The sequence below is a fragment of the Anser brachyrhynchus genome (assembly GCF_964034855.1).
Source record: "Anser brachyrhynchus genome assembly, chromosome: 2".
NCBI classification, from domain to species: domain Eukaryota; kingdom Metazoa; phylum Chordata; class Aves; order Anseriformes; family Anatidae; genus Anser; species Anser brachyrhynchus.
In genome coordinates this window covers 70,771,645-70,798,786 of record NC_137695.1, presented here as the reverse complement: position 1 = coordinate 70,798,786, position 27,142 = coordinate 70,771,645, and the positions used below count along the sequence as shown (strand labels likewise).

The 27,142-nt window shown below is 46.3% G+C and overlaps 2 protein-coding genes across 14 annotated transcripts in view; one reads left to right on the top strand and one right to left on the bottom strand.

Moving 5' to 3' along the window:
• Positions 1–4,502: 4,502 nt before the first annotated feature.
• On the bottom strand, positions 4,503–8,249 carry LOC308189332 (uncharacterized protein; the record flags this gene model as incomplete). Its single annotated transcript, XM_080579267.1, has 3 exons — positions 4,503–5,270; positions 5,830–5,973; positions 7,951–8,249. The coding sequence occupies 3 exons, from the start codon at positions 8,247–8,249 to the stop codon at positions 5,147–5,149; spliced, it is 567 nt and encodes a 188-aa protein (XP_080435393.1). The 3' UTR covers positions 4,503–5,146.
• Positions 8,250–8,267: 18 nt separating this feature from the next.
• The window catches only part of RREB1 (ras responsive element binding protein 1), a 124,429-nt gene continuing 105,554 nt past the window's right edge, over positions 8,268–27,142 (top strand). For 4 of the 13 annotated variants that reach the window (XM_080579249.1, XM_080579250.1, XM_080579244.1 and 1 more), the window contains exon 1: positions 8,268–8,402. In XM_080579249.1, the coding sequence (XP_080435375.1) occupies positions 8,363–8,402 (40 nt within the window). In that variant the 5' untranslated portion in view covers positions 8,268–8,362. Of the gene's footprint in view, positions 8,403–8,441; positions 9,129–9,328; positions 12,530–27,142 lie in introns of those variants that run through there. The other 9 variants (XM_080579245.1, XM_080579252.1, XM_080579257.1 and 6 more) reach the window with 6 other exon arrangements.

Here is a 27,142-nt window from a genome sequence, read left to right as displayed (position 1 = left end):
TTTTCAATAATTTTGCTAAACTATTCAGACTATTCATTTGCACTCTACGATATATTTTCAGCTACTTCTGAGGGCAGAATGGTATAGAGTAAAAGAGGCAGCTTAATCAAACAAATTTGGAAGGCCACTGTGAACTGAGTACATAAGATTGTTCATAAAATTATTAAAGGAAGACTTTTTGCAGTTGCCATTCAATCAAAAGTAATATCTGTGAAGACTATTTCACCAATGACATTAGAGAGCCACAGCAGTGTATTATCAGTTCACAACAGGTTGCAGGAAAAATTTTGTATGACTGTTAGGACATCAGGATGTTCTTATAGGTATTAATCCCAATTTAATCCTTTGCTGTAGGCACGTGGGCCACTGATTGCAAGCTGAAAATGTGGACTTCAAATGTCTTCTGCCCTTCGTAGTTACTCGGAGTTCTGTTGAAGAAGGCACAGATGTCTGTGCACTGTGCTTAGAAAACATTTCTTTCAAGAGTCAAGATTTCCATACAGTGAATCATTTCAGGTAGCAGCTTTCTCATGCTCATTTTAATAATAGTGGTTTTTTTTTTTTTCCTTTTCAAGTTTCAGTTTAGATAGAGAACAGTCCCGTCTGACCACCAAAGTAATTGAAAAGGGGAAAAAAAAATGTTTAGTAGCATATCTACCAAATCTAGCTGCTACCAAATCTTTGCTCTCTAGGTGTTCATTAAGAGAGTTTTCACCTTTGCAGTTCACAGAAGGAAAACAAGATTACGAACGTTATCTATCATACAGGCTGAAGACAGGAACGCAAAAAAAAAAAAAATTGAGAATGGTTTCTTCTCAAGAATCCTTTGTCTAAAAATCAAGATAATTTAATGATAAATGAATGTAAAAGTGTCAGTATTAGGACTTAAATCCTCTTATCCACGTTTTCTTAATATTCAGACACTTTGCAAGTATTGAGTCTTCTTTTTGTGGAAGCAAGTATTTTCCTATATGAAAGCTCCAGCAATGATCTAAAACACTTCTCTGTTTTATGCCCTTCTGGTCTACAAACCTGCATTGTTCTACCAGGAGAAACCTTCTGCTGACAGTTTTTGCTATAGCCATGGAAGTAATTTTATTATATCAGTAGAAGTCCTTTTACCTGTCTTAATCATGTCTCTGTTACGGACAGTCTGCTAATTGTGTGTGTGACTGTTTTGACAAGCAAAGAGCTCTTCCAGTGTAGTTACACCTCGGTATGCTGTAACAGAGGTATATCTACCGTAGATACAACTTGCATCAGCAAAACTGTGCTTTTGCCAGTGTGGCTTATCTTATCGTTGTCCGAATGACACAAAATGTGCTGGTGAAAGTATAGTTCTGCCTGCGTAACTGTGAACATTAGCTGCTTTTGGGAGTGTGGCTCAGTTTTAACCTCAGTTGCAAATCATACCCCTTTGTATATCTGACTAGCATAAGTAGGCCTGCACAACTTTACAGCAAAGACCTGGCCTGAGGCAATTTTGCCTCTGGTTTAAGGAGGCACACAAATTTAAGTAAGTACAAAGCTCGGGGGCAATTTTCATGCTCATTTACCTGACGTTTTTTCTGCTCCCCCTTGCTTCTTTGTTTATCGCATCCTCCGGCCATTTTTTCCCTGATAGTTCTGTTCCTCTGTTCTTTTCCCCAAATCCTGTCACTGCATCCTCCCACAAGTTACATTCATCTCTGCCCTTGAAAGTCGTCCTGCTTTTTCCTACCCTGCAGGGTTGCTGCTCCCTTGCATACTTTCTTCATGACTGCTGCTTCACTTCCTATTTCTTCACTTCTCTGCTGTTTCCTGGCCCTCTCTGCCTGGTTTCTCCTGCTTTGTGGGTGCATCTCAAAGCGCTGTCTACCATGTTTCCCGGAGCTGGTTGGGGTTTCCTTCTTCCCCGCCCAGTTTTCTACTTGCAGTCTGTCAGCTATGATTAGCTATGACATGAAGTTAGGAAAATACAAATGTAGGCTGGAAAAATCAAGGAAAACATCCTAACAGTGAAGTCTGAAAGAGTATGGAGCAAGCTTCCAAGGGAAGCTGTTGAACAATCCATAATTGAGGATATTTAAAACTAAACTAAGATAGTACTGAAAAAATTTATTGTGTAGAGCAATACTGTGGCAGCCTCAGATGATGAACAGCAGGTATTTTTCATCTGCCTGTAACACCAACAGATAGTAAATACTGCTCTAGGTGGATATTGTTGCCTTCCTTCAGATCCTGATGTCTCTGCTGGTGCTTCTGAACAACTAAACATGAAAAAGTTGCTGTTAGCATGGGCATTTATTTTGTTTGTCAGAAGTTTCAGAATCAGCTCTCCATGGCAAATTGGACATGGGGAAACACGCAGCTGGCTTACTGCTTGCCTTCACTAGGGAAAATAATCACATTTAAACTAATGATCAATTAGGTGTGAGAGGCTGGGTGGTCAGTAAGATTGAAACATGTTGTGTTCGGTACCAAAGCACAAACTGGGCATTAAACACTAACTTTTCTTCACGCATGTGTTTTTTGCATTACCTGGCAACAAAAGCTTCTCGGCAAAAATGCAGAGTTTTAAAAGAAGCAAAAATATTGCAGTGGGTGGTTTTGCTTACCGTTGTTCTTTTTCCTGCTCTGTCTCTACACATAGCACATGGGCTATACAACCTGTTTCTGAAAATGTACATTAGTGATCAGAGAACTGTTTGAGAATGTAAATGTCAAACATCTGCTTGTTAGGTTTTCACGCTATGTTTTTTGAACAGTTTGGGCAATAAGTAGGCTGTGCTGTTCCAAAATTTGCTAAGTAATTAAGTATGCGTGAGTAGATCTTACTTGGTTGTATCCAGTTGAAACACACTGTTTTTTTAAATCCTCCTCTTTCAAGAATTTCAGTTATTAGAATTGTAATAGCCCTCTTTTGTGCGCCTGCTGTTTGTTCCACTTATGAGGCTTGAGGACATGCTAGTTGCTTGCATATCACTGCAGCCATTCTCTACAGTTACCGCTGTATATAGGATATAAACCTCCGAGTCTCCTGAAAGAACAGGTTTTGGTCATTATCTTCCCCAGAAATGATTTAGAAACATTAGCCGCTGCTAAAGTAGTTCTGTGGGAGAGTTTATGCTACTTTTTAATACCCTGAAAATCAGGGCTGGGGAAGGGACTAGTTCATCAAGCTGGTCCAGTCCCGGGGCTGCTCTGCACTGCATCTGCTGGAGACTCCCACAGTGAAAGGAGAGGAGATGGGGGCAGCACTTGTGGAAGACAGAGGCTTCAACCAGTCCTGCAGTATGCCCTACACTCAGTGACCTATGGGGAAAAAAGTGATGTGGGTCTCATACTGTCTTCGTGTTGCCAGATGAGTCCTGAGAGAGGAGGTACTCTTAGCAGGCCAGGTGAGCCAGCAGTAGGTCTCCTTTGCACTGCTGGAATGGCTTGAAGCAAGCGGGAAGCAAAAACTAAACATTCAATCTCAAATTTTTGCTGTGTGTACTCAGTAAAATACTGTATGCTGAGGATAGGACATACACTAGTGGGGATGGCTTAGTACCTGAAGAACCACTCCAGCATTTTGAGGGAAAACTGGGTTTTATTTCCTGCTCTACAACTGCTCTCCCACTGAGATGTGAGGCAAATTGCTTAAGTGCTCTGTGCTACCTTTGGTTTTCTTTCACTCACTAAAGGCTCATGTGAAGATAAATTTGGACTGAAACGCTGGCCTTGGCTTTCTGATCATGCAAAGCTGCCCTTGGAGATAATGGGTGGGGTGGCTGCAGGAGCAAGTTCCACCCTTGTGCACCCTAGCTGCAGGATTTCCAGAGGCCAGGATAGCAGAGCATGGCAGTGCATCACATTAACCCACGTACTGAAAATGGGAACGTTGTATGGTACTGTGTTACCTGACAAATGCTGGGAGACTTTGCTGCACCATGTGCCATTCTGTGTTGTTTTCCTCTGCTGGAATTCATCAAGTTTAGCTTTCCCAGCATTTTGTTGGAAATATATTTAATTGAACTTGCCACCTTTTATTCTGTATAATTACCTTGCCTGTATAGCGGCCACAGTTGACAGTTCTGCATTGGTTCTTAAATGGAGTTTTTGATCCAAGAATTGTTGGAAAAGAAACGCCTCAAAAACAAATCAAAACAAACCCCCAGCCCCAGACAAGACCCAACAGTGGCATGTTCATTCATTTAAAGAAATGCTTGGTTGATATGTAAAGGAAATTCTAGAATTTCTTTTGGTCTTAGGTATTACAAAGACTTATTTCTCAAAGCCCTCGGGGCAGTATTCTCTGATCCTTCGAATACGCTTTTCCCTGTGTTAGTATGTCAGCTGGATTTTGCCTCTCGGCATGAGCAAGGACATCAGAAGTAGGATGGAGGCTGAGGGGACAAGGGGACGCCAGTTTTGTTGCACCAGATGCTGTGCAAGCGTAAGCTCAAGCGGTGCACAGGGCCTCCGATACTCGTAATCTCCTTTGCAGCTGCACAGGGTGAGGGAGCTGGCCTCGCCCAGCCTTCATCGCAGCCTAGAAAGTCAGTGCTAGAAAGTCAGGGGCCACTGCTGACTCCTTAGTGTGTAAAATACTCCTGGCTAGTAGAACTGACTTACCAAAACTGCTTTGGTGGAAGGGGAAGTGTAAGCATTGGAAGAAATTGAAGTAACTTCTAAATGCTATGCTCTGAAGCAGAGAATACTGGTGATGTCTAATAAGAGTAGGAAAAAAAAATATTTTCTAGCTAATCTTTACCTCCTCTTTTAATACCAATGTTTGCTCTAGTCTCTTCGCTTTAAGACATCATTGTATCCTCAAGTTGTGGCCTTTATATAAGCTACATATCCTGTTTTTCTTCTCCCCTTGAATACCTTTAATCAGCATTTCTTATATTTGAATTGTGGGTGGGGGCAGAGTTGTCCTTTTCTTAGGGCCGCAGCAGGTGACTTTTATGTCATCAATATGGCTACATCACCCAGTGTTTTTAATGAAATTAAGAACACACAAAATATCATCACAGAACAATTTATTATATCTGTACTACTGTTAACTGTATTTAACAACACCGTGTAGGATCAGAGAGGTGTGTGTGAGGGTTATATAGGAGATGGAGGAAGTCTTCTTGCTCCATAGCATGCTTACCATCACTTCTGAGTACTGATGTCACGATTTCAGAAAGCGTACAAGCCGCATGGACTCAGGCAAACAGTGACTTGACACTTCAGTTGTCACACACACAGTGATCAGAGGAGATGGGATAAAGCACAGGAATGCAAATGGAAGAAAGCTAAGAAAGAAAGGGAGATCTGTATAATTTAAGCAATGTAGCAACATTTTGGGGGAGTCATTTTATTCATAGTAGTGGTTTCTGTCAGGTGAAAATTATATCTACTTTCCCTTTCACTGAAATAAAAAAAATGAAACCATTTGCTTGAGATTTCACATTCAGCCTGAGACCACAGTGGGTTTTGACCTCTGCAATAGTTTATAAAATTTCAAGTGAGGGGAAGTTTGAAAACTGAGTTATTTTAATTTTTCTTGTGATATTTTATCCTGTGATAGCCCAGAGTTAAATCCTAAACTGTTAAAGACATATCAATCTTTTGACACTTACATAAACCTTGGTATTTAATTTTTTTTTAGTTATTACATCACATTTTTGCATTTTTTTTATTTACAGCACTAACATAATATATACTGATTTACCATTCATTATTACATCTGTCTGTAAGAGTGGGGATGCTTAAACCATAGAAATATAAACGCGATTAAAAAAAATATCTACCTATTTTCCCCAAACAATAAAATCCTCTGATTTTTTCCAGTGAGAGGTTTACAGTACCTACATTATTTGCATGTCCATGTTTCCAGAGTAGGTTTCCAGAGTAGGTTTCAAATGCTGAGTTGACCAGAGCTGGTTTCCTACACTATCGATGCCCTGGCTAAACTTCCTGTGCGGGGCTGCTGAAGAACCTCTGAAGCTGGAAAATCTGGGAAGGGTGGATCAGAAACTTCACCAAGAGGTGGTCCAAAAATCTCCAAGGAGTATTTGATAGAGATTAGCCACAGGTGAATTAGACACGAGTTGCCAGTCTCTAAAGAACTTGCATCAGTTTAAACCAGAGCAATTTATGTAAATGTCTGTGCAAACAGCGCCTTAGGTTGTAAACTCTCAGGCCTAATCTACAGCCAGCTTGTATGGATGTGCCATTCAAGCTGAAATCATCGCAGTCTGCTCATGTGAATAAAAACATGTCGAGGTCTGAGCCTGAAGTGGACAACTGTTCCAATTTTGGTTTGATGGGATGCCTGTCAGCAAGAGACACTCAAGTAAAGAGGTAAGGTGGCTACATTGCTACTCGATTTACCAACAGCCTTATCGCTGCGGGTTGGCAGGCATAATAGGGACAGAGATGAAACGGTTAAAGGCACCTTACAATTAATTTATTTGTAATGACTTCCCTCGATTGTTATTTTTTGTTTGTTTGCTTGCTTTTTGGAAAATAAGAACCTTGTAGCAGAACAATTGGAATGCACTTTCTAATGTTGGCTGTCTTGTGGGGAAAGCTTTCTAGAGCTGTTCTGTCAGTCAGCATCCCAGTTTTAACAGACCTCACTGGCACAGAAATTTATACACAAAACTCACATGTAGTACCGCACAAAACTCAGCTGACAAAAACTCAGCTTGCAGAAACCACTGCAGCAAATACATGTAAGTTAGAGCTGATGTTTCGTGTTGTGGATACACGTGTGAGCCTTTCAGTCTTGCAGTTGTGGCCTTCCCAGGTTCCCAATCACCAGAACTGCAGTTGTTTTACTTGGAATATGGAAGGGAAGATGGTTATTCCTGGCCCGAGACACAGCTGATGGCCTTGGGATGGGTTCTGACTATTCCCGACATGTACGCCTTTATCCAACGTGTGCAAAGAGCGCTGCTTAGACAAACTTAATGAGGGCACCTTGCAGGCAAAAGGCTCACTGTCACCTGCCTGGAATGTAGCCCTCCTTTCCATTTGAATCCCTTTCCAGTCCTGAGCTAGGGTACCACGTGGGCTGGTACAAGCCAGTTGCCTCCAGGCCAGATCTTGACTTCTTTACACACCAGCCTGCGACTTCAGGTTCCATCTCACAAGTAACAGCTTTAAAAGGCCTGCTTTTATTAGCTCAGAAATAGTGTAAATAACCATTTCCTTGAAGAGTAAGCTAGTTCCTCATAGTCACGACTGCACTCCTCCCAACCAGTTTTACTTTTTTTCTCCATTGAGCTTTCAGTGTTTCCACACACTTGGTTCTTATGTGCTCTTCCTATTTGCCACACAGCTCTTAACTGGCTGTGAAGTGAAATCCCTGTGACTCCATCCAGCTCCCCTGCATCCCTTGCAGAGCCCTCCAGCCCTCTCAACCTCCACCGCACCAAAAGTGACAGGAGGGAGCACAGGGTGGTTTGTGTCTGTGTGCACCGGGTGACTTCTTGCATTTGCAAGCACCCGAGCCGTGCCTTTGCTTGGATGTGCTGCTTGGACCTCACGCTCCTGTGCTGATGTGCTGTTAAATGTGAAGTGATGCCCTGATAAACAGGATCTCCGGGAGGTCCTGTCGGATGGGTGGCTGGCCCCCGCAGGGACCGGGATGGGGGCTTTCGGAGGTAAAATAAAATAGTAACGAAGGGGGGAATAAGAGTAATAAAGGGGGGGGGGGCGGGGAAGTAATAAAGGAGGAGGAAAGAAGAATAGAGAGGAAAATAATAAAGGGGGTAAGAGTAGTAAAGGGGGAAAATAGCAAAGGGAGTAAGCAGTAGAGGGGGAAAGTAGTAAAGGGGGAAAGTATTAAAGTGGAAAAAATAGTAAAGGGGGAAACGATAAAAGTGTAAAAGGGAAAAAAACAGAGGAAAAAAGAGGGTGAAAAAGTAAGACCGCAGCTGCCTCGCCCCCGGGCGCTGCCCGCCCCGGCCGTGCGGCCGCCGCTACCTGGCTTCTGGCCGGGCCGGGCGGGCACCTGGCGGCCCCCCGCCGTGCCGAGCCGCGCCGAGCCGTGCCGAGCCGCGGATGCTGCCGGGCGGCAGCGGCGCGCCCCCGGCCGGAGGCGGTCTCCCCGTGAGGCGGCGCCTGCCCGGGCCGCGGGGCTGCGCGGGGGCGGGCCGGGGGCGGGCGGGCCGCGGAGCGCGCCGGGGTCCCGCCGCGCGCCCATCGCTCCCCTGCGGGGCGGCGCGGGCGGACGGCGACTTAGCGCCGACTTGATGAACTTTGCACAGCCACCCAAACGCCATTTTGAGCGCTTTTTTTTTTTTTTTTTTCCCTCTCCCGGAACGAGGCCGCGGAGCCCTCCCCCTCCCCTGCGTGCCCCCCCCGTGGTGGTGTCCCCCCCCCGGCTCCTCCCGGCATGTCGCGCCGCAAGCAGCCCAGCCCCAGCAAAGTCCGGCGTAAGTACCGCGCACAAAGGGCAGGAGCGGGACCCCCCGGGAGGGCTCTTTCCAGACCGGGGGGTGGAAATAAAAAAAAAAAACAAACTTTCCGGGGGCTTTGGGGTGGGGGGGGTGAGGAGGTCGCGGCGTGTTGTCGGTCGGCCGGGAGAGCGGTGAAAAAAGCGAAACGCTCGTCGGGGGGAAGGAAGGAAAAAGTTTCCTTGCGAAAAAAAAAAAAAAGGGGGAGGAAAAAAGTTTGGCTGGCAGCGGTGGAGATGATGATGAGTTCGTGCAGCCTCCCTCTTCCCTTCCCCCGCTCCTCCCTCTCCTCTCCTCCCTCCGCGGCTCCTATTTTTTTTTCTCTTTCTTTTTTTTTCTCTCCCCCTTCCCTGTTGCAGACTTTCTACCAACCAGCGGCACCAGCCGCGGCGTTTTGCCTCCAGGACCTGATGCTCATCCATATTAAACCGTCTGAGCTCAGGAATCCGGCCAGCTCATCCCCCCCCTCCCGCTGCAAAGTTTATTTTTAACCAGCCACAATTTGGATGGGGCTGCGAGGAAGCCACATCTTCTAGCCCAGCTCCGGCAGCCCCCCCGGCCCGGAGCCTTTTCCCTTTTCCCTTTTTCTTTTTTTGCCCCGGGGTCGGTGCCCCCCCTCGCTCGGGGGGGCCGGCGGTGGGAGCGGGGCCCGGCCGGGAGGCCCCCGCCGAGCGACGGAGCCGGGATGAAGGCGCCCCTCCGCAGGTAGACCGGGCATCCCCCCGCCAAACCGCCGCCTCCCTTCTCTTCTTCCTTCCCTCCGCTGCCCCGTCCCTCTTTTCTCCTTCTTTTTAAAGGGTTTTTCTTTTATTTTTCCCCTCTCTTTTCCTCCCCCCCCCCCCCCCCCCCCCGGGACGTGCGTGTCCTTTCCCCTCCCGGCCTGCGCGGCGGGGCGGGGAGATTTGGGATGGGGGGGGTGTTATGGGGGTAAGGGGGGCAGAGGGACGTGGCCCCAGCCCTGGGGGTGATCCCTGGCCCTGGGGGTGTCCCCTGCCCCCCCGGGGTGTCTCCCAGCCCCGCCGCCTTTGTGTGCCGCTACAGGAAGGAGCCGGGCAGCATCCGAGCCGGGGGGGGTCCCTCTTCTTCTCCCCCATCCCCGTGTTCCCATCCCGTCCCCTTCTCGGAGAACCCCCAAATCCGGCTGCCCCGGGGCTGGAAACCAACTTTTGCCCCCCCCACTCTGTTCTCCGTGCCCAGGCGGGGGGGGATGCGGCGTGCGGAGCTGGACCAGGGGGCTGGGATGGAGGGGCTGGGTTGGGGGTAAAGGGGGGCTCCTCTGCCGTGCCCCCCACCCCAGCACGCTGCTGTGGGGCAGAGCAGGGCCTTGGGGAGCACTGAGATGCTGCTGCAGCCCGACGGGCTTTTTTTTCTGCAGAGAGCAGAGGAGGGAGGGCGGTGGATTGAACTTTGTCATGTCGCAGATAAGTTTCCTCTGGCTTCTTCTCCCTGTGCTTCTCCCCCCGCCTCCCCTCCGCACGCACGCGGGGTTGGTTGTTTTTTTTTTCCTTGTATTTTTTTTCTGCTTTTGTTTTGTTTAGTCTTTTTTCACCCTAAAGAACCAACTTTCCCTCGTTTCACCTCTCAGCTGTGATATCCTTGTCTGCTTGGCATCCTCGCCCGGGAGGAGCGAGCAGAGCGCTTCCCCTGGCTCAGCACATTTCCCTTCCCGGCCCACCGAGGCCGTCCACCCCCCTGGCCCCCCAGCTCCTCCAGCCCAGGCTGGGGCTGATGCTGCCTGGTTCTGGCCACCAAGCAGCCAGCATCCTGCCGGGGAGCCACTGAACTGATTTCTGGAGGGAAGTGGGGGGAAGAAAACAAGAGAGTTTTAGTCCTGGCTCCCTCTTTTGCCCGTCTTCTGGCCTAGATAAGATCGAGTGTGGTTACGTGCTTGAGAAAGTAGCTAACCGTCTAGTTCAGTCTGATTTGGGGGCAGCAGCCTAGGAGAGGCACTAAATGCAGCCGGTGTTGCCAGCCTTTCCAGCGCTGTGCCTTGGAAAAAGCCAAAACGTGCTCCTTAATGCCAGGAGCGGTTGCTAAACGCTGTCCTGCTGCCCCTGCAGCGCCCAGCAGACAGCTGGTACGGCGGCTGGAGGTTTCGCCTTGAGGTCAGCCGTTCTGACACGAGCACCGAGTTTTGTTACCGCAGTTCCTGTTTTCCACAGGGTCAGCGTGCGTGAAAGGGATGCAGTGACTCGGGGTCAGGCCAGCCATATTTGTTTTAGGTTCTAATTTTCCCTTTGAAAACTTAAGGGTATATAGTCTCTTCTCTGTGCGCCTGCATAATGCCCATTAGCCTTAACGGGAGTTAGGTACGTCCATGGAAGAATGGGGCCTTTTGTTTGTTAGAAACCCCGAACCAGTGTGAATCCATCATCCAATCAGCCCGAGTACCAGGGCTCTCCCTCACCTGCCGGCAGGGACACATCCAGCTTGCTTTCTTGCTACGGGGCAGCTTTGCTCAGCCTGGTGTGGCCTCTTTTGCTGCCTCACCTTCCTTCTCCCGGCATCCATCTCTGGAACGGAATTTGCATCGTGCAGTTGGAAAAACACCATCCTGTAGGTACAGTTGAGTAAACTTTTCTGTTGCTCTTATTTCGCAGGAAGCTTCTAATTGTCAGGCTGCCATTTGTCCATCAGGAGTGGCTATTTTTGTAGCCACTATTTCACATTTCCTTTAATAGTTGATGACCCTAAAAAATGCACGTGTATATATGTATTATTTATTTACTATATACTTATATATATACTTATATATATACTTATATATTAAATATATACATATACATGTGTATATATACCTATTTTTTTGCCTCATTATTAAGACAGTGTAACAGGGTGTTTGCTGGCTTTTTCTTTTTTCCTCCTCATGCAAAGCTGGGGTTTGAAGCTTTGTTCGCTTGCAGATTTCAGTGTAGTGGAACATCTTATTCCGCCTCCGCTTATGCAGGTTGTGCACCCCTTAACTCCTTACTGTGTTTGCTGGCCCTCTGACCAAATGGCTTTTGGCTTTGATTTTGAGGGTTCAGGAGATGCTTGAAGTTTCAAAACTGGGAAAGCTGAATGTCTTAAATTATCTGTGAGCAATATCTACAATCTCCATCAGTACCAAAGGCAAGTGTAGTGTTTCCCAAGGCATACAGACAGTGACTTCTGTAGTGCTTTTCTCAGTCCTTAAGGATGTTATCACTTTTTCTAAACTGAAGTCACGGTGCAATCGTAACAAAAGCTTGACTTTAGCCAATGCAAGTTTCTTCTTAAGCAGAAATGCAGTTTGGATTGCTCTCAGTTGGATTTCTTATTTAAATAAAAACTGTTCACGTACTTACATTGTGTAGATTAAAAACATATAGATAAATCCCTTTGGTTATATTCATTATCCCTTGTAAAAGTAGATGGTGCTTAGAAGGTCATAGGATAAGTGTTGCTAAGCAGCTAAACAGAAGGACGCTAAAATTAACCTGAGTGTTTTTGTAAGGGATTCACTTTTTAAGTTGCAGTGGTCTTTTGTTTGACTTAAAATGCAAGTTTTTGATAGTAAGACATCTGAAAAAAAATGCTTAGATGTGTGAATAAAGCTTTCCAGAGGACTGTGTTGAGCAGTCAAGTTGTCTAAGTAGAGAAGTAATTCCAGCCTCCCCCAGTATGCCTAAACGTTACCAGGATTGGGCCCTCCATTTGTGCCCTTTGCAAATGTCCTTCCAGAGTTATCTGTTGCTCACTTCTCCGAGAGCATCTGATGTGTATTGGATAGCAGCCTGTAGGGACAGTGTTGGGAAAAAAAGAAACTGCAAAGGTTCCCCAGGAGCAAGCAGAAAACAAGTAAATCCTGTTAGTCTCAAAATCTATGCAAGTGCAGAAAAAGCCCCTTTTAACTTTTTGATGGATGATGCCTAAGCTTGGAAATCTGTGTTTTAGGTGTACGCTCCTGCAACGTGTGAAGTCATGTCTGCTGCTTTCAGTGCAGCAGAAGCTGCTGCGAAGGGAGCGCGCTATTGGACCGCGCTGGTAGCAGTTTGAGACGGCTGCCTTGATGATGTGGTAGTTTCTTTCCTGGGAGGTAATTGTTTTCGGAGGAGGACGGCAGCGCTGCTTTCAGGTCTCAGGAGGTAGGGAGAATGCCTGTTGCTCCATGTCTTTTTCTTTTACCTCCTTTATGAATTCAAGCAAAACGCCGGTCGTGGGATTACAGCTTTAAAATATGCTTTTCCAGGAGTATTCTGCGCCTTGGAAAGGGGCCAGGAACTGCTTTGTGTTCTTTTGAGCACAGCTTCATCGTGGATGTAGTGCTCGGGTACCCTGCAACTTTTTTGAGAAGCGTCTGGAGGAGCAAACGTAAACTTTGGGGGTGAGAAGGAATTGCCTCCTGAGACTGTGCGATGATTTAAACAGCCTTGTTTCTGGCTTTGAGGTGGGAGGTTTGACGTGCCATGTTGTTGTCCAGAAGTTAAAGCAGATTTTCTTTGGGGAGGCGCAAGATGAGTCCTTCCTGTGTGTGGTGGTTTGTAATATCCTACATGAAACGGCAGCTGTGGGAGCTGCCCCCTGCCTTCCGTTTAGAGGTACCTTTATAGACAGTGATTTTCAAGGAAGGATTTGGGTGTCTTTGGAAATGCCGCGCTCTGGTGATGCACTGAAAAGTTAGCTGGTCCTGTGGAGCCGGGGAGGGCTCAAAAGTTGCCAAGCTTTGCCAGGTCTGGTTTGGTTATCAGCCTGTGGTTAAAAATGAAAGGAGGTGAGCTCGGCTGAGGTGCGAAGTGCTGACTCTGTTCTGGGGTACTTCTGGACAGGAATTGTCCTAAAATTGTCCTCTGGTTTTGAGGGCCAGCAGCTCGGAAATGAGTGCGGGGCAGCAGTACCAGAGCATCTCACCTGCCTTCCCTCCGTGTGTTGCTCAGAGCAGGGTGTGACAAAACTTACCTAAAGCTCACGCTAGGGTTTTACGGGGAAAGGTGAAAAGTGCAGGTAATTGCCAGCTGGGCCATATGCTGTGGACTCCTGTTAGGTGGCTCGTTCGGCTTGTGCTGCCCTATCCCAGTGGTGTAAAAGGGTCGAAACAAGAAAAAGGGCCTGGACAAAAGGGAGAAGAGTCAGTGGGATACTTGTCTTGCAGCTGTGCCAGTGTTAAAGCTGTTAGAGATGCCTGCTGCAGTCAGAAATAAATTGCTTGATGTAACCGAACAGCACCTGGACCCGTGTTTCCTTTAGAAATGACACAGGCACTTCTGGTGTATCCTACTTTTTTTTTTTTTTTTTTTTTGTAGTATTTCAGCCTTCAGGTTGGCCAGCCTAGGAATCAATAAAGGTGGTTGCCTTTGAATAGGTGCTTTACACAAAAGAAGTAGTTGATGGGTGGAGACTGTTTATTTAGGGTGATTCAACTAAGTAATGCTAAGAGAATCTGAATACCTCTTTAGAGATGTAGAGAAAGGCAGCTGTTTTAACAACAGGATTCACCTGCAGAGTCCACAGAGATGCTAGAGCAAGGGAAAAGAAAAGCTGTCAATATCCCCCAGGGGCATTGTTAGGCTCCTGGCCTGAAATAGGTATTCAAGGACCATTAGAGAGAGAGGCCTTTAATGCCTTGATTGCCTCCCCCATCTCCTTTGCTGGTGTCCCTGCAGAAGCACCTGGAATGCAACTTTCACATTCCGCTGCTTTCCTGCATCTAACCTTACTCACCAAAACCATGTCGTGCTTAATCTTATTCACTTAGGATCTTGAAAGATTTTTTCCTTGTGAAGAAGACATCCCCTTCCTTGGTCTGGTGTCTGATGTTCCTTTGAAGATGGGTTCGCACGAGGGACGTTACTTTGTGCAGAACTCTCAACAAGTGTTGGGAGAGCTGATTATACACTGTGGCCAAGGGACTTAACAGTGCAATCACTGGCAGCTTCGAAAAATTAAATTTTGGCTTTTAAGTGGGTTTGAGTAAAAAGTACATTAAGCACCTTAGAAGTTTTCTATGCTGGTATGCCTGGGCGACTTGCTAATTTGCCTCTGAAAATAAATGTATTTTGTGCTTAATAATGGAAGTGTTAGCCCCTGATACATGTAAGACTTCTCTGGTTGTCATCTCCTGGTGGAGATTGTAAAGCATGCTTTCTTGATACAGCACAAACTGACTTGTAGGTGTTGTAGAAATGGGTGGCCTGCATCACCCATCCTTTGAAAACGGAGGATGATCAACTTCTGACAAACATTTTTTAGTTAATTTAGGTATGTATCTCCTCTGTAAAGGTGAGAGGAACAAAATGTTCACGTTGAAGTGTAGCTGGCCTTTGCTTTTACCTTGTGTGATTAGCTGGCTTTAGCAGGAGCCCTTGTTAGTCCCGTTCCTTACGGCAGGTGATGTCAGTGCTCAGATGTATCAGCGCCTGGGAGTGTTTTGCTTGCAGTACTTGCATCACAGCAATAAATCCATTCCTGTGTTGAGGCCGTGCTCCTTCACACTGCTGGTGCTGCAGCCCAGGCAAGGGAGAACTGCTTTGGATTTTGCAGTAATCAGCAGCAGTACTTCCTTTTGTTTCCTTTAGGGAGCAACATTACTGTTAATTTGGACCACTCACAGCTTTGGGTAGGGGAAAGAGCCTAGTTTAAGTAAGTTCCTCTCCTTGTTCTATTACACAAAATGCATTTTCCTCCTCAAATTAAGTTTGTTGTGTCTCATTGCTCTTAGGGTGTTGAGCACATGAGAAGCGGCCAGGACGTGAATACCCATGTACTGTTCTTCATCCAAGTGCACGTGGTTTTCTGCTGCTCATGCAGTTGCCTGTGTATTGAGGACAACAGGTGGCTGTGGCGTCTTGGGCGTGTGCTTGCTGGCTTTGTCCTCTTCTTCTCCCCAAAAGCCTTAAGGGATCCTGAACCGGTGTGCACTTGGATAACTTGTGGCACCGCTCAGATGTTCCACGGTCTGAGCGTCCTGATCTTTTTGGGTAGAAGGAAGGAAAGCTGCAGCAGGAGGCTCACTTTTTAGGTGAGACTCTGAAGGTCCAGGAGGTGGAACTGCGTGCTGCAGAAGATAGATGTGGAAGAGATGGAGCTGGGTTACTGAGGGCTTCTGTTTATGACTCTACTTTCCAGGCAAAGAAGTATGAGTGCAATGATGAGTTCTTCTCAATGGAGATGTAACTTATGCCTTGCGTTTAGTTGATTTGGAGGACATATTTCTTTTGTTCTCTTTTTCTAGCGGCTGCAGGTATCAATGGTTCTTCTTCCTTATCAGACAGCCCAGCCAGGTGCCAGCTAGTACACTTTACCACGTTTCCAAGTAAGGTTCAAAGCTGTGGTCCTTGGCAGCTTCTGGAACAAGTCTTGGATCAGCTTCCAGCTTTCACAGCAGATAGGTGGCTTTTCTGCTTGGGAAGATCTCTTAGCAGTGTTTGAACTGGCAGGAGCCCGACTGTCATGTTGCGAAATGGTAAAGAGAGCTATATCACTGTGCCCCTAATTCCCTGATGTAAACTTAGTTTATTGTTGGAAACCGTGCTTCTCCTTAAACTGTGAGGAATTTATCATTTTCATATCAGTGTCACCTACATTTTGAAGTAGAAATCTTCTCGGTCCTCTGTCTCCATTCCTCCTTTTTGGGAAGCATCAGTGTTGTTTTGCTGAATGTGAAGTGACTGGGAATGACTGCCACGTTCTGCCTAACCAGAGGGTGAATTCCTAGGGGTGGGCGAAGTGATCGATACCTCAGAGTGGATGCCAGTTACCCCAGAAGGAAGCCATGCAGATTATAAACTCTGCAGGAAGGAACTGGTGGATTCTGTACGCTCGGCAGCCCCGTTAACTGCACCTCAAGCCGTTTCCAATCTGTACTTTCAAAGCTCTTGGAACTTGTAAGCTCTTTAAATCTAGTGACTTAGGATTTTCCATGGCTCCCTTTTCCCTTGAGAAAGAAAAAGATAGGAATAAGTGGTAAGGTTTCTCATCTTAAGTGCTCCATAGTCAGCAAATGCCTTCATGGAACTGCTAAGTGGGCCAAGCTGAACACAGATTGTGTCTCATTACGGTTGCTTTTACGTGTTTAATAAATCAGTAGATGTGTAAATAGTATGTAGAAGTGGAAAACATGGCTTCACTCGAATCAACAGCAAAACTCTTTCAGACTTCACTGGACTAAGATTTTGTGTGGGGTATGTACAGCTGAAAGCTCTTGAGCATTCATAGCATGAAAGACGCCAGGAAACTTTAAAAAACTGAAACACTAATGGTGCCTTTGTATTTTTCTGCTGCTTGAAATTCCTACAGGTGTAGTTATAAATTCAGTGCATCTATTTCAGGAGGTTGTATGATAAACAAAAAACTGAATTTGAGCTATAATAGCCTATTTGACTAAATTCTCTTCCATCCTGGGTTTGGACAACGCTGAAACAGCGTGGGCATCCCTTTTCTAAATCATAGAGGCAATGCTCTAGCTTTCGTGAGTATATTCCCTCTGGTGAGTGGGAGGAGGACTTGTCCTTCCCAAGCCTGTCCTTCCCTGCAGGAAAAGGAGAATGCAGAGGATTCTCCCCAAGGATGGATCTGGGGCAGAGATGGCCCCTGCGTGTTTGGGGCTGGAGTTTTTATTTACACCCTTGCGTAACCCTTAGTCTCCATAGGAAAAGATGTGGGTTAGTAGATTTGGAACGCCGCAGGCTTGCATGTGGCTGTGGTCTGCCCAACAGCCGATGTGTGCTGGTGTTGCATAGCGAATGTACTGATGCATGCCTGGGGTCGTCCAGCGAGTTACCCCCTGCAGAAGGATCTGCTGGTACCCAACTTTTGGCCTGGTGCATTGGCAGCCTCCGTCTTGCCTGCACTTGACTTGCAGTAAATGCTTCTGTTTGTGTGCTCACTGTCTTTCTTTTTCAAATGATCACTAAAAAGTGTGTTGGCCAAAAATAATTTACGTTGGACAAGAGGATGCCAGGAGCACATACAAACTGCACGCTGTATTTGCTGTCCCGGCGGGTGATTCAAACAGGGCTGCGCAACTCAGTAGCACAGATGTGGATTAAGAAAGTCCAGATCGCTGATGTAAAAATTCCACTCTTTCTGGTAATGGATGTTTATACGAGCTGCCTAGTCCACAGACCCAAGAAACGAGCTGGTGGTGGTCTTTGTTTAATTCCCACTATACAGATGCCAAGTGTTAGGCTTTGATTTCCTACACTGTAAACTCTTCGGGGCAGGGATCAGCATTCAATTACTGAGTTTTGAAAAGCCACCTAGCACACTGTGGAACTGACCTGCTCGGCAGTACCTCAGTATAAATGTTTAATTATAACTATCTTCTTACCCCATGGTGGAGTCTTTCCAGATATCAAGGTTGAGGCATGCTGGGAACCTGCGCTGCTGCCGCTGAGGTGTCCGTGTATAAACAGAGAGCTTTGGTTGCAAGGCACAGTTTGGGTAGCTCTCTTGAATGCCTAGGTTGCACATGAGGGACAAGGATTCAGGTGTTTTTTCTCTAGGTAACGGTGCAAGAATATGCACATGTTCAGGGGGCTGTGTGGTGCTTGGTTTAGAAGGAGATATGCTCCTCAATGTAATACTTGTTTGAAAACATCACAGTCAGACTGCATCCTCTCTCACTTTTGCTTTAGGTCTGAATGTAAAAATGTCAAATATTAAAGTTCTGAAATGCAGAAATTAGAAGAAACTGGGATTAGAAAGATATCACCCCTCGGTATGTCCTGTTCCCAGGACTGAAACAAAGTGCAGTTGCTGGCTCGTGCCATTCAGAAAGTAATCTAATTCTCTTGCCTTGAGTGACTTGCATTGTAGCTTTAAACTGAATTCTTAAATCACCCCAACAGTGATGTATGTATCATTCGTTATGTTTATACAACATGAAAGCATATGGAGTAATGGAAACATCTAGAAATTAGACCTCCAGAGAAGACTCCCATTTTAATCAGGTTACTTACTTGGATTAAACCAAACCAAATTTAAAACATGTGGGCTCGTGTACTAACCTAGTTGCATTTTCAGCACTCCGGGGGTCCGTCTGGGAGTTTATCGGTGCACTGTCGTAGGCTGTTCCAGGCGCCTTTATAGGAGCAGTTTGGTGTTACTAAGGTTGGAATAAGCTGATGTCAGATTTTTGTCCACAGTGCATAGCAAGTAGAGGTCAAACACTTGCACAGCCGGTGATACTATGACTTGTTAAGAATGTACGCAGCAGGTCGCTTTTCAAAACATCTTTTGAAAAGCAGCCTGTGAGAGCGGTGCCACGTATAAGAGACATGCATCTTCCTCTGGCATCAGCAAATGGATGCATCCTATCAAATTGGACTGCTGAGCATGTTTAGTCATGTTACTGTAATAAGCTCTGGGAACAGGAATGGGTTTTACCTTACTGCACTTTGTGAAGATTTGAATGAATTTGACTGGTTTGTTCCAGAGAAACTCGTGTTTGTATCTGCCGCTTTTGTGCTGGGTATACAGAAGGAAGGAGTCGGTTTTGTTTCTTGGCTGAAGGGGGTTTCTTTGCCGTGGAGAATTGCTAACATTACTGCACTCAGTTGGACCTCTTCTAAGGAATAATAACTTAAAAAAAAATCCCAAGTGATTCCTGGAATGGTCAGTGTTTCTGGAGCTGATGGTGTACGTGGCTACTCGATTTTGAGGCTCCTCTTTGCCCCGATAAACCAAGTGGTAGGGACCCTCCTCTTGCTTCCAGCTGTAACTTTCAGGCACCTCTACTTCTCCTGTCCCAATGTCTTGTCCTACAACACACACAGATGTAAAATTTGCGGTGCTGGGTGTTACCATCTATATCTTTTTCTTTTTATCTTAATGCAGCTTGGCCTGATGGCTCTCACGGTATTTCTAAAATTTGCCTTTGTGTGTATGTCGGAGGCAAGTCTAGATCATGCCAAGCACTGATCCTGCAGACACTTCAAACATAGATATAATTCTGTTTAAGGAGGCTGTTCCATTTAAGTCAAAATACTGGCATGGGTGAAGTTAAGGGAAGTGTTTCAGGACTGGGGCCTGTGTTTAACTTGCAGAAAAAGTATTCGTGACACAAGCCAGAATCTTTAACCCATTTGAGCTGTGACTGTGAACGCATCTTACTGCCTTCCGTTTCTGACCTACTTGAGAAAACACTGCTCAGCTTAAGGAGGTGTAGCCGGTCTTGTGGCCTGAGAAGAGCCGGCCTTGAGGAGACGCGGCGCTAGACGTGGCTGCAAACCCAAACTCCTTTGACGCATGGCGTCTGCAAGAGTTAAAGCAAAGCGCTCCAGCAGCTCATGTGTTCTCTGTGTGTGCATACTTTCCTAATCTTGACATGGGGTCTGAGCTGCAGGCTCTGAGGCCGTACGTGAAGTTGGCTTGGCTGCCACTTTTTCGCTCCCTGAATCTGGCTGCGGCTCAGCGGAGGGATGCTCTCTGCCGCTGGGATTACTGCAGGCAGGCAGCTGCCGAAAACTTGCGCCAGTGGGGCCGGCCGGACCAAAAGGTGTCCTGGCACAGCTCACGTGTCCTCGCGCTGCTTGGTGCCTTTGCAGGGAGCAGCAGAGGGAAGGAAAAGTACTGCAGTGGCCCCTTCGCTGCTTCTGGAAGACATCTCGCACCCGCGTTGCGCTCGCGGGTTGCTCTGGGTGAGCTTTTTGCTGCTCTGCTATCATCATTTGGCTGGAGAACAGCTGCCTCCGAGGATGGGGGTCTGTTTTAAAACAGGGGAACAGCTGTACAGAGCAGGGCCTGCGGGTTGCCAGGCAATCCCCGTGTCTGGGCAGGGGGAGGACAGAGCACATGTCTTTCTCCTCTAGGTGACAAAGTCCTCAGGGCATCGTGGGCCCTGCCTGTTCGGGAAGAAGAACTGCAGTTCCTTCACCCCACAGCCTGGCCGTCAAAAGTTACTGAACGCTTCTTACCAGAGGCTGGAAATGAAAACAGCCTTTTTTTTTCTTTTTTTTTTTTTTTTCCTTAGGTTTCCTTGGAAAGGCTGCCAGTGGCCACCTCGCCCCACCCTGCAGACGTGTGGGCGGGAGTGGGGGTAGCCGGCAGGAGGGAACATCACCAAAAAGGCAGAGCGACTTGGCTCTCGGCCATGAACAGGAGCAGGAACAGCTGCCTGGATAGCCCCCAGAGCCTCACTGATGTCAGCACAACCAGCGCTCCTTAAAACCCTGCACCGTGTGTGGGGGGCGCAGGGGGGCACGGCTGGGAGCAGGTTTGAGGGGGGAAAGCAGTGCATAAAAAAGCTGCTTTTTTTTTTTTTTCTTTCCCCCCTGTTGTTTGCTCTCTGAAGCAGACCTCTGCTTTCTGTAGCAATGGGAAGGTTTTGGATGAGTGAGTGAGAGTTACGAGAAATTCATAAAAGCCGAACAAGTTTCCAAAAGCAAGAAGCAGAAAGAATAAGCGTTGTAAAGTTTGTGTGTGTCTGCGGTGTGTCTGTTTGCTTGCTTTTTTCCTTTTAAGAGAAGCATGGCTAAGAACAGTTGGGTACTGTTGGAAAAATCTGTCAGTGCCATTCCCTTCTCTCTCTCCTGTGTTGTCTCTGAGAACTTGTCATACTGTGACAGATCATACTGTCAAACATCATACTGTGTTTGAAAAGTATCTGGCTTGCCTTGGGAAGCCGTATGAAATACGGCAGGATGTGGCATCCTGCAGTGAGCGTGTAACGTACGCTCACTTTGCCTCCTGCGCTGGCTCGAGCAGGGGCAGGGAGCGCACATAAGAGCATAAGTCTGCACTCCCTTCTGCTGATCCAGAGAGACGGCACCCACCTCGCCCTGTGGTTTACTGAAGCTGTCTTGGCCTGTAAGTTGATAGCAGGAGTGCCTGGTGTGGAAAGCCTCTGTGAATAAGGGCTGTGGGGCTGTCTGTCTGGCTGCCCTGATGCAGGGTTCACAGTGCAGAAGAATTACCCTCGACCGATACTGAACCAAATGAATGCGAGTTCCTCTCAGGCCTGAGACGACTTCTTCCTATTAAACACTAGTGCAGTACTTTCCAAAAGTCACAGGAGAATCTGACGTGTGGCTTGAAATGCTGAGGGAAGAGGATACCAGCTTTTCCAGAACTGTACAGCTCGATCGCAGAACGAGGTTGGACTGGACATGAAACTGGATTCCAGGGTGACGTGGTGATTGCAGTCTCCGCCGGCTTTGCTTCTTCCCACAGCTGGGGAGTTGATTTTCCCAGTAGGCCTGTGCCAGCGTAGTCCTGCTGCTAGTCTTGTGGTGTTTCCCCAACACAGAAGTCATGCTTGAATTGCTTGCAAGTGGTATGCAACGCACAAATCTAGGCGACAGGGGTAAGCCAACCTATCCAGGCTTGTTGCAAAGCTGAATTTGCAAAATGCTGTCTCCATCAAGGCCAGTGTAGTAATGAGTTGCAGAGAGTCTGTCTTGAAAAACAAACAGTGTGACACAGGCGTTCAGGGAGGAGGTCGTTGTGCTCTTGTGTAAGGCTGATGCTTTTTGTTAACTTTACAAGTCGGGTTAACGTCTCCTCTATCGTTCCAGAATTCTTGTAGCAATTAGCAGAAACGACACAGGGTCACAGAAGTTGTATGGGGCCAGGATAAGCATCTGTTCGTGTGCTTTTTAATCTGGAGAGTGGCATGAAAAATATGTTTCCTGAAGGTGACAGAGATACAGGAACAGAGTCAGGGAAAGAACCCAACTACTCTAAATCCAGTCCTGTGTCTTCACCATTAGATCCTGCTTCCTGTCTAGGCAGATGAACCCACATAAAACCCCTGGTTCACAAACAGATGACTTTCAAGTACTACCGGCATTGTAAAATACAGCTAGGGCTAATATATTTGTCCTGACTTTAATCTTGAGTGCCTGGTGAAATACCTGTAAGTATTTACATTTTAACATGAGCTTTTGTGCTTGTGAAAGCAGACAGTTTGACAGCAATGACCTCTCGCACAAAAGCCTGAATAAGTGATGAACTTCCAGCAAATCCATGACCTGAACTCTGCTGGATGTATATTGAAGGTGACATGTTAATATGGCCTGTGGCAGTACCAACAGGAGGCCTGGCTCTGTGCTGGGCTCTTCTGCTGGAGGTGGCCTGCCTCTCGCCACCCTCCATGCCTGCCCAAAGGCCTTCATGTAAGTCCTGGGAAATAAGGGTGCCTGTGCTCGCTGCCTAGGTGAGGGCCTTGGGCAAATGTTTGCTGCAGAACTGACTTCAGTGTTTCTGGAGGTTTCCCATCCTGCTGCTCTGCTCTGATGCTGGGTGAAGGGCTTGGTTTGAGTAGCTGAGAAGGCAGGAGGGTGGATGCGTCTGGGGCCTCCTAAGTGCTGCACTTCAGAGTTTGCTGTGCTTAAATTGAATTGAGCGATAGTTAAAACTTCAGTAATGGGCAGCTCTGGTGTTGGACACGTCTCTGCTGCAAGTGTGGTAACCTCTGGCTGTCAGACAGGGAAGACAGCTGTGGTATGGTAACCTCTGAATTCACTCTGACCTGAATCACGCTGAAGCTGCAGTTCCAGGGACGTTTCCCCAGTTCTGCCCTGCCCTGGAATAAGCAGTTCCTGGTACCTGCCTCTCCACTGAAACTTCGGGTCACAGCAGGGAATGCCTCTTCAGGCTGGCACTGCTGCTGTAAGAAATGCCTCTGGATCTCTGGCTGGAGGTTTTTCAGTCCCATGGAGTAAGTCGTGCTGCATTTTTCACCTGCAAACTCAAGTGAATCCTATTTGTGTCTAATACCAAGTCAGACCTAAAGCCCATCTAGCACAGGTTGCCAGTTGATGGGAGTTTATCAAAATAGAGTATGGCAAAAGGGCATCTGCTGATGATGCTTTTCCTAGTGAAGTCTTCCAGGATTTTGTAGCCTCTGGAATCTCTTCAGCCAGAGGGTTCAGTATTTAGGTTCAGGAATCCTTTTTCTTGAGCTTGCCCAGTGGCTCTTTGAACCTGTGCAGGCACTTGGCATGAGTCTCACAGTTTTACCACATGCTTTGTTGGAGGGAAGGTGAAAAAAACAACTTCGTAGACCTGCCGTTTGATGCTTCCACTTGGTACGATATAGGATGTGGGCTATGGGAAGTAATGCATGATTGACCACTACTGACCATCTCCATGCCTTTTGGGGTTGTGTGCACCTCTGTTGTATCCCCTCTGTGGCCTTCCTCCCAGGCTGGAGCCCGGTCTCAGTATCAGTGATTATGCAGAAGCTGTTCCATGCTCTTGATTACGTTGTTCATTGAACACTTGTTAAAGCCATGGTTTGCCTTGTTAACATCTATCACAGGCACATGCCAAAAGTATTTTATTTGCCTACATATTTATTGCTGTAAGACATATACTTGGACAGGCTTAAAGGTTTCCAGGTGCTGCCAGGATTCTCCTGTTCAGCAGCTTTTTTAGTGGAACTTTCTCTGTATTGGCGGGTTACAGACAGGAGATGCTGACTAGTGAGGGTGTTTGCAGATCTGGCTCAGCTGCTGAGCTCCTCATTACTTGAGAACTGCTTGTTTAGATGGTGCTTAGCTCTCTGCCTTCCTCCCTTCTGGTATACTACTGGTTTCTAAGAGCAGTGTCCGTGTATCCCTCCACTTAATATCTTTTTTCCCCCTACAGATGGCAGCCTGAAGCACGCCCTGCACATCTGAAACCTTAGTGAGTGGAATTTAATCAGACACAATGGGCATCTGTCCTTGCCAGCTGTGGGGTATTTCTTTGAGCTCCGCCCGAGCCAAGTGATACTGCCCACAAAAAAGTTAGCCTCCTTTCTTCATCTGCACTGCTTACATGGGATGGTAACGGGGATTCGCCCATCTTTACGGTCTCAGCAGCTGTCAGAGAAATTGTTTTGAGCTCCTTGAAGTGAAATGCTTATTGATGTAACTCTCTTATGTTTGTATCCCCTTCTTACGGTAATCTGCCTACCCACTTGTCCACTTGTAGGACTGCTGCATGTTGCTGAACTTGGTGATTTTAACTTTTTGCAACCAAAGGAATGTTGCTTCGGCACTACCATACTGCTGGCATTTAATTATGTTAGATCACTCCCAGGCCGCTTCACAGATCAATGCCTACAATACTTACTGAAATGCAGATACTTGTGAAGTGCAGAGTGAGAACGGAGAGCTGTAGATCAGGTCATGCTAACCCCTTTCTCTGTGTAAAGTGCTGCACATTCTTCAGTACTGACAGCCTAAAAAGGAACCGTGGCTTTTAAAGCCCTACCTTACTTAACCCGTGTACCAAATGATGTGTGCTACTTTATTCATGTTTAGTTGGAGTAAAACTTTATTCTGACTTGCCAGAACAGGGAACTTCGTTCCAAGTAATATGAATGGTGACAATAGTGATTTCAAACCTTTTGGTAAAGAAAGCATTTCACAAACAGAACTCAAATTTATCTAGGTTACTTATTTCCTTTATTAAGCATCTGAAGATTTATGAAATATAGTGGTCTTATGAGAAACAAACCCTGCTCATCGTGTAGTACTGGTTTATAATGATAATCTTTCAATGTAGCTGTGTATAAAACCATTCTAATAAGCCGTTGAGCACTTAGTCTTGTACTCTGTGGGCCCTGTGATTTATGTAGTGTTTGGAAGTAGCTAGCATATCTGTTCAGAGAAAGGAGGTTGGGGCTGTCCTTTGAAACTATCAAGCTGTGTCTGTAGTTCTTACTGTTGAATTCAGAGCTCGTCTTGCAGTGCTCTGCTGCTGCTCTGTGCATTTAGTATCATACATTTAAATTTAGTAACTTAAGGGTCGCACAAGGACCAAGGAATGTAGCTCTAGCATGGCATACTCTTTGCAACTCTCTGCAGTTGGGTGTCAGACCAGGAAAACCTAAAAACTAACATGGAGTCACTGTATATGTGTAAACAGTAGGGCACATCTATGTTGCTTTAATTAGAAGTATTTTCATTACTGCCTTTTTTCTTAGGGTACATATCTTAAATATTAAAGGTCTTAAGTTTCTTAAAGGTACATCTTACGGTGCTAGACCAAGAGGCTGATAAGGATGTTTTTTACTTGTTCCTCTGCCTTCCAAAAGAAGTTTAAATTTGGCTGGATCAGTTCTCTAATCTGACTTGCTGTGCAGCTGATTTAGCTGTGCTGGCACAAGGAGGCAGTGGAGAAGACACAGCAGAAGAGGACAGGACTTCTGATTGCGATGCAGATAGGAGAGATTTAAAATGACCGTGCAACCATCGTTAAAAAGACCAGTGCTCAAACCATCAAAACCACCACATCCTTGTAGCAAAGCAAGGGCCAGGAGGAAAAGTGAAGGAACCGCATGGAATGCCTTTTTGCTAGTTATCTTTGCTGGGGCCTCAAATCAACCTTAGATGAACCAGAAGGCATTGTTTGCTAGGATGGATCCTAGACTCCATGCAGTTACGCTGCTGGGTTGATTAATTCCTGCTCACAGAGCGTAATCCAAGCTCTGCTCCATGGGTGGGGGGTCATTAGCAATGTCTGTTGTATCTGTCCTGGTGTATAGGAGCTGCATCTGCTCTGTTCCTGTTGTTGGGCTTAAGATCTTTGCCGGCTTGGAGTTGCAATGTTGAAAGAACAGAAGAACAGCACGGTCTTTTTTTTTTTTTTTGAGGGGGGGGGGAGGAGGGGAGATGCTTTATTTTTAATTTTAGTATATTCTTATCTGCATTCTGGCTTCCAGAGTCACTGAGGGTAAGTGTGAGCATCCACTCCATGGTTGCTTTTAGTTCATAGGCATCTTTGTACCATGATGAGAGTAAAGTACTGAAAGAGTGGCATGCTTATGTTAATAGAGTCACTTTCCTCCTTCTACCCCTTTTCCTTTTCCCACTTGTCCCTGTCTTTCAGGTACAGTTGTGGTATTTGCCTTCAAAGGTTGTGTTTAACACCACTTGTGTTTAATGCTTTTTCCTTCCACCACTTCAAGGCAAGTATTCTTCCAGGTATGTGACTACAAACAATGCAAAGGGAAAATCTCAATGGAGATCTGTGCGTGATGTTAGTTATCTCTTTGAAGCTGCCTTTTTCTTAAGAGTCTTTTGATATTTAGGTATTTCCTTCCATCTTTCCCTTCTGGTGTGTCTTTACCTGGATAACTAAAAAAATTCATAGTGATGTCAGATTACTGACCTCGGAATGGTTTTGTTGGCAACCTAAATGTGCGTTTGACATCAGAGCATGAAGAAGCAGTTTACATTCTACAACAAAAACAGCTTCGGAGGGTTTTTTGTTGTTGTTTTCCATAATATGTTTATCCCCTCTCCTCTAGCCATTCATTACTGCCTCCTCTCCAGAGGTGCTGATACAAGTGTTTGTGGGGTTTCCCTGTAAGCCTAATCACTAAAGTGATCCAGGTCACCAGTCCTCCTCCATTTTTTTCTTTTTTTCAACAGTCACACCCTGCAAACTTTTGTTTTGTTCACTGAAAGGGAAGCAAACTGTAGGCTTTCCCTGATACGGGAATGAGCAACTGGAGAAAGGGGAAGAGCTTCTGGAGAGGTGTTGACCCTGAGTGCAGGCATCACAAAACTACATGCTGTTTGTGTAAATAGGTTTTAGAGTTTCAGCTGTGAAGATAGACTCATCTTCCCACCTTAGCACACATTTGCTGGCTGCTCTCTTGATGCAAATAACTTCATTGTGTTAGTTGTGCAAAAAATCTGTTGCTTCTGTAAATTGTGTTGTCTTCAGCTCTTCTTTCTGCTCCCAAAGTAATTTCCATCTTAAGAGAGTATCTTTCTTAATTACGCTTGATATTGTGTAAGGAGATCATGTTTCATCATGTCAGA